The 7,533-nt window shown below is 35.2% G+C and overlaps 1 protein-coding gene across 1 annotated transcript in view; it reads left to right on the top strand.

The window, feature by feature from the left end:
- Positions 1-7,533, top strand: part of LOC106876431 (E3 ubiquitin-protein ligase AMFR) — a 68,435-nt gene that overhangs the window by 48,737 nt on the left and 12,165 nt on the right. The window contains exon 6 of the mRNA XM_014924977.2: positions 4,665-4,797. Within this exon, the coding sequence (XP_014780463.1) occupies positions 4,665-4,797 (133 nt within the window). The remainder of the gene's footprint in view (positions 1-4,664; positions 4,798-7,533) is intronic.

The raw sequence follows: 7,533 nt of genomic DNA, 5'->3' as shown, positions 1-7,533 counted from the left end.
TGGCTTGTGCAGGTGGCACATAAAAGACACCATTTCGAGCGTGGCCGTTTTCGTGCGGGTGACACGTAAAAGCACCCACTACACTCTCTGAGTGGTTGGCGTTAGGAAGGGCATCCAGCTGTAGAAACTCTGCCAAATTGGATTGGAGCCTGGTGTTGCCATCCGGTTTCACCAGTCCTCAGTCAAATCGTCCAATCCATGCTAGCATGGAAAGCGGACGTTAAACGATGATGATGATGATGATGATGATATATGTTAGATGGTTTTTAATAATAGGGATCACTCTTTAGCAAGCATTTCGACCAGGTCTCTGGTTTGAGGATAACTTCTCCCCCATTAATCTCAGGAGGTCCTGAAAATATATAAAGGATCTTGGAAAGTGCTCTTCATTCCTTGAAGAAGCCGTAAAATATTCTGATATCAATTACCTTATTTACTGGCCTATAAGATACATCATCCTTTAATGTCTGTTTTTCCATGCAGGCATGGATTGGATGGCCTTAAATAGAGCTGGCTGGCAAGCTGGAGAGCTGCACCAGGTTCCAGTCTGATTTGCCTTAGTTTCTATAGCTGCATGCCCTTCCTAATGCCATCCACTTTACAATGTGTACTGGATGCTTTTAACGTTGCATGCTCTTTTTTAATTTTTAAAAGTATCCAAAAATTGCTCTGTGTCTAATTCGGCAGTATTTTGGATGAGAGACTCTGTACCATAGACTAGGAAGTCAGCCAAGCATAAGCCCACTAGATACAGTAATGGTTACTAATAGTAAAATATTGATTTCAAATTTTAGCACAAGGCCAGCAATTTCAGAGGAAGAGAGCAAGTCGAATACATCAATGCCATTGCTCAACTGGTACTTATTTTATCAACCCTAAGTGGGACAAAAGTCAAAGTTTACCCTGGTGGAATTTGAACTCAGAATGTAAAGATGGATGAAATGCCACTAAGCATTTTGTCCAGCATGCTAACAATTCTGCCAGCTTGCTACCTTATACTAATATTAAAATATTGGAAGCAAGCCAAATTATCACAGACTGTCAGCACAGACTTACTAAAAACTGCTTACAGTACATGGGGGAGGTCACATCATTTCATTATACCAGCATGCATAAACCACACCTAAGATATGTCTTACATTAGTTAATGACTCTTTTACTTTTAATTCTTCAGCATTTAGGTTACTTGGTCAAATGTAATGTTTATTATCTCAGGGTTTGGTCAGTTTAAATGCTTCAAGAAACATTTGTTTATTTTCTAGATAAAAAAAAATTCTTCTTAAAAGATCAAAGAAATGTTAAATTTTCATCTGCCTATCAGCTATTTGTATTTAGTATATGACATTAAACTATAGTGACAGCATGCTAACCTGATAAGTAATTATGGTTATTTGAGATTGTGACAGCCAGAGGATACAAGTTTTACATCCTGTATGGCAATTTTCATAAGCAAAATATAGACATATATTCCCATTATGCAGTTTATTTAGGATATACTTCAATATATATTTAGGATATACTTCATACTTCAATCCAGTAAATCATGACATTTTATTTACATGCACAGAACCATATCTTTTCTTCTACAAAACTACTTTAAAATATTGAATTTCTTTTTACACTTTTAAAATAGGAGTGTTATATGCTGGCAAATACAGTAATTCTCTCTCTCTCTCTCTCTCCCTCTCTCCCTCTCACTCTCTCATGTTGATTAGTTTCTATCATATTTTAATTAATCAGTTAATTAAATGTGAAAAATTCAAGTTTGTCAGCTGGTTTATAGAGTTTAACCTTTAATTTGTAAAATGCTATTTTAAATGTCTAGTTTAAGTTTTCGTCAATTTTAAGAAACTCACTGAGCACAAGCTTTTGAGTCACTTAGCCATAAGTTCAAAATTTAATATTCTAGCTTTTGTATTGGGTCCTTGAGCATGGCACACAACTGCTGGTCTCCATCTGACTTGGAGGGGTTCAGCCCTTCACTTTTGATTATATGTAAAATAAATTTCTTCAGGAATTTTCAAAGTGCCTTGATTTCCTAAATGCCATCTCACCTGTTCATCCAAGCATAAAAAATAGATATGAACCAATGTAAAAAAAAAAAAAATTCACTAAATATAGTATTATTGTGATAATTGAAATAGTTCTTCAAGAACTGCATCAATGAATGTATTGTTATTTATATATTCATTTTACACACAAGCTAGAAGCCAGTGAAGTATTCTGTTATGTGGTTGTTCAACCAAGTAGAAATAACAGTGAAATCTCCTTGCAATAACACCCCTACAGTTTTAAAAAAGAAGGATACATTGGATATTGTTGTTCACTGCCTGAAAAAAAAGAAAAATGAAAGACAGTATTGTCGTAGTTAGGATCCTTTTTTTCTGTTTGACGAATTGTCATCAGAAGAATCCAATAATGAATTTTAAAAAGTTGGTGACAGAGGATGTGACATTCATGCTTTCTTCAAAAATATAGTTAGTGGCTTGAGTGGGAATTGAAACTGTGTCACAATTCTAGTGGGGCATGCAATAATAAGGATAGTTTTTCTTGTTAGATACTTTTCGCAATTGAAACGTTGTGGTTTTCAAAATTGAACTTTTGGTGATCCCGTTGATGAGATAATAGTAATTATCTATTGTCTACTCAAGGTTCTTGGGAAGTCATAAAACCAGTACTTCAAGCTAATGACAGACATGTTAATTATGTACACATAGTGCATTGTGATTGGGTGGTGATATGACTGATAGCTATCCTGATAACTCACTCTTTTGCCAATGATATCCATCATGCTATTAACTTGAAGTGCAATTTCATGTAAATAGCAACTAATGACATTTTAATGTATCTTAATTGATATGCATCTATGTGTGCTTGCATGCACACACACACACACACACGTGCACTGCTCATGAATACACTTACACACACCTGTTCATTCTCTCTCTTTTCTGTCACTTCTTCTCCTCCTCCTCTTCTTCATCATCCTCGTCGTCATCATTATGTCTGCTTTTTCATGCTGGCAATGGATTGGACAAGGTTTATTATTGAGGCAGCTACTGCACATGTTGTTTCCAGGACACATATACATGACATTGTTGCAGAAATGGTGTCAATGCAATGACATGCAGAAAGAAAGCACACACACACATACACACATATGTATACAACTGAATTCTGAACAGTTTCCATTTACAAACTTACCAAGCTATAACAAAAGATACATTCTCAAGGTGCCACACAGTGGGTTAGAACCCCAAAACCCTGTGGTTATGAAGTGAATTTCTTTGCTATTCTATCATGCTTGCTCTAAGCTATGCCTGCACTGAATCGGACAAAGTGTTTGGTCTGCGGGAAGTCTGTCATGTTGACCATTCCATAAAGTTATACATGTTGTTAATTATGGCTTCTTACATTTGCACATGAATACAGACTTTTAAGGAAGAAGTAGTTAATTACATCATCAGCATCATCAACCCTGGACATTATTGTCTCAAGTCCTTGGACTCGTAGAGCTGGTCACCTGGTTTCAATGGCATATAAGTGACCAGGATCACAACACACCTCTGAACAAAATGCCAGTCGATTGCAGAGTTCGTCATCATCATTATCATCATCTAACGTCTGCTTTCCATGCTGGCATGGGTTGGACGGTTTGACAGGAGCTGGCTAGGCAGAAGACCGCACCATGCATCGTTGTCTGTTTTGGCATGGTTTTTACAGCTGGATGCCCTTCCTAATGCCAACCACTCCGCAGTTATTCATTTAAAACTGAATAAATTGAAGCAATGTGAAACGAAGTGCTTTATTCAAGAACACAACGTACCAACAGTCTGAGAATTGAAACCATAATCTTGTGGTTGTGCGTGTAACACCCTAACCACTGTTGTTGTTTGTTTCTTCTCCAGCCATGCCTGGCTCCTAAGGACCAGTTTCCCAGTTTCATTGGTGTATAGGTTCCCCACGTGGACGGGACGCCAGTCTGTCACATGATTATGCTGTGTGGACTGGGGCAACATGAAATGAAATGTTTTACTCAAGAACAATGTGTCACCCAGTCCAGGAATCGAAACCACAATCTTATGATCATGAGTCTAATACCCTGATCACTAAGCTACATGCCTCCACTTTATCTTTATATGTGTACAATCGAAATTTACTAGTTGTGGGGAACCTAGTTAATTAATCTGTATAAGAAATTATATTGTATCTATTTGAATTCTGAGTACTTTACTAAATGAGGTTATTGACCTTCCTGTCACTTCCTTTAACAAATTCAAACATTTGAAAGACCTCTCTTTTCATATGTAAAATTTTAAAACATGTCATTTAATAATAATGATTATAATAATAACAGTCCATCCTACTATATAGGCACAAGGCCTGAAATTATGGTGGGGAGGAGAGTTGATTACATCGACCCCCCCCCCTTCCCCAGTGATCGAGTGGTACTCTTTTTATTGACCCCAAGAGGATGAATTTGAACTGAAGAACATGAAGATGGAAGAAATGCCACTAAGCGTTTTCCCTGAGTGTTAACGATTCTGCCAGCTCACCACCTTTGATAATAATGATGATAATCACCACCACCACCACCACCACTACTACTATTACTACCATCTTATTGTTGATTTAATCAATTTTGTTTATTATTTTTTTTGTAGCTATGCCATTCATTTGTGGGACTTGAACATGGATGGAATCTGGGAAAAGCGATCTCTCTATGTCTACTATTCAGAGCTAATATTTCAGTTAGCTGCTCTTATTGTTGAATTTGCACACCATTTTCACATGCTGGTAAGATTTCTGCTTTTTTTATTCCCCGCTTCACATTTTCATAACTGTTGAATGTAAAAAAAAAAAAAAAAGGCTTTTGAATTATTTTCCTTTTCTAAAGCAAATCATATAATTTTTGAAAAATAAATCAAGAATTATTCTTGTTTCTTTCCTCCAACACCTTCTTATCCACTCTTCCACTTCACCCTTTTATCCCTCTCTTTTACACAATATAACTTTGGGAATCTTCTCAAGTTTTGCTCTTGTTATGATTTTCTACAATATTTTTATTTCATACTTCTCATGTCATGAGATTTCTAAATTTATTCTATTCAATACTATACTCTGTACTATATTAAACTGGCTCTATTTGCTAAATATAGCCTCTATCAGCTCTGAGATGCCCTCTAGCATAATCAGCTGAATGCTTAAATGCAAATCAATCTGTGTTTTTATTTTGTGTATATTAATCATGACTGGTATTCCCATCAGTCATGGTGACGAGGGTTCCAGTTGATCCACTCAATAAAACAGCTTGCTTGTGAAATTAACATGCAAGTGGCTGAGCACTCCACAAATGCACGCACCATTAATGTAGATCTCAGAGAGATTCAGCATGACACAGAATGTGTCAGGGCTGGCCCTTAGAATTACAGACACAACTCATCTTTGCTAGCTGAGTGGACTGGGGCAACATAAAAAAATAAAGTATCTTGCTCATGGACTACCAGGAATCGAACTTGTAACTTTATAATCATGAGCCAAATACCTTTACCACTAAGCCACGTGCCTTCATATGATTTAAGATTAGAATATGTTGCTCAGTTTAACACCATCTCATGGCCTCTGGTGGGTGCATTAGTAGAATCCATTTCTATGCAAGTATTTGAACCAGGTTTGAGGATAATTTGATGTCTTGATGTATAGGAGTCACAGGTTTCACCACTCTCCCCACTTACCTACTTCTGAGGACTCTGACAAAAAATAAAATTGATAAAAATATGTAGTCCCACATTGAACACATTATTGAGTATTTTAGGGGGTTTCTTTAATGGCTCAGACTTCCTAGTAGTCACCCCATCATGTAGCTTTTTTTTTTTTCATACACTATCATCATCAAACTATTTGTAAATAAGAAACATTATATTTGTTGATCTATTGAGTTAGGCTTCAGTTCATTTGTTTCGATTTGCAATATAATTTAATACAAAATATTTAATTTTTTCATTGTTATGGTAATTTATACTTCCCTCTATGAAGTTTTTTAAAACTGTTAACAGATGTTAAAAATCACATGATAGATTATCCTGCTTGTCATCTAGCTTTTTATTTTTATCATAACTGTACAGTTATTTCCTACAGAAAATGGTTAATTTATAGATTAACTATTTTTGCAAGTTTAATTGTAGAAAAATTAACTACAATTTAGATAGATACAAGTGTGACTGTGGTAAAAAGTTTGCTTCCCAACCACATGGTTCTGGAGGTTCAGTTCCACTGCATAGCACCTTGGGCCAACCAAAGCCTTATGAGTAGTAGGCAGAAACTGAAAGAAGCCTGTTGTATTTTTGTGCATGTGTGTGTGTGTGTGTGTATATATATATATATATATATATATATACAGTCTGTTAAAGTCTCATACCGGCCATGACGAAGGGAAATAGCCCTGAAACTCGAGTCACCTTTATATATTTATATTTATATATTTGATCCTTTATATTGAACACTCAATATTTCATCTACATTCAATACTTTATTTCATGGTGCCATCCATTTTTATTTTATTTTATTTTATATTATATATTGTATATTATATTATATATTATATATTCCATATTCTATACCCCACATTGGTTCTGCAGGAATATAAATAAAACATAAAAAACAGACAGTGTTGGAACTCTTTTAAACAAAATAATATATTCCTCTATACACAATCATACAAAAAAACCCACCTTTTTTGTATTTATTTTTACTCGCATATATATATATATATATATATATATATATATATATGCGTGTGTGTGTGTGTGTGTATGCATGAGAGTGTTTGTGTTTCTGTGCCTTGGCATCTTGTGATAGTTGTAAATGATTGTCTCTGTCATACAGTGCCATTCATTTCCATTATTCTGCGAGATGTCTGGCCAAGGTGAAATACTACCTTGCTTGGAAACAGGTGAGGGTTGGTGATAGAAAGAGCAATCTCACCACAGAAAATCTGCTTTCAGGAGCAAAAACCTTTGAATAGGTTTTATAAGATTTGGATTTTGGAATCTGGGCATAAAGATGAGTACTATGGGATAAATATGTCATGATCAGAATTTTTGTTAGGGTGTGTTAAGACTGAAAGAACCCTCATTAAAATTCTTAATCTCCAATTTTGATGAAATTCGAATCATTGGTATTGCAGTTCATTAGAGAAAATATAAAAGAAAAGTTTAATTCTTCAATTCCATGTGACACAGGTAACACCTGGTATCTCTGCTAGTATATATATCATATATATATCATATATTGGACCACTGAGTTCAACGTTTTTTTCATTCTCTCTCTATTTATTTCCTCTTATTTCTTCCTGTCAAAGAGCATAGGCTCAAAACATTGTTTGTTGCACCTTGTTTACCATTTTTGTCCTTGTTCTTTTGCCACGTCATGTACCCAGTTATGTATCTATATGTACATGTGGATGAACGTATATACATACATGTACATATATATGCATATACTCATATATTGTTTATATATATATATATTACA

The sequence above is a fragment of the Octopus bimaculoides genome, chromosome 6 (genome assembly GCF_001194135.2).
Source record: "Octopus bimaculoides isolate UCB-OBI-ISO-001 chromosome 6, ASM119413v2, whole genome shotgun sequence".
NCBI classification, from domain to species: Eukaryota; Metazoa; Mollusca; class Cephalopoda; order Octopoda; family Octopodidae; genus Octopus; species Octopus bimaculoides.
This window is presented reverse-complemented; position numbering and strand designations above follow the sequence as displayed.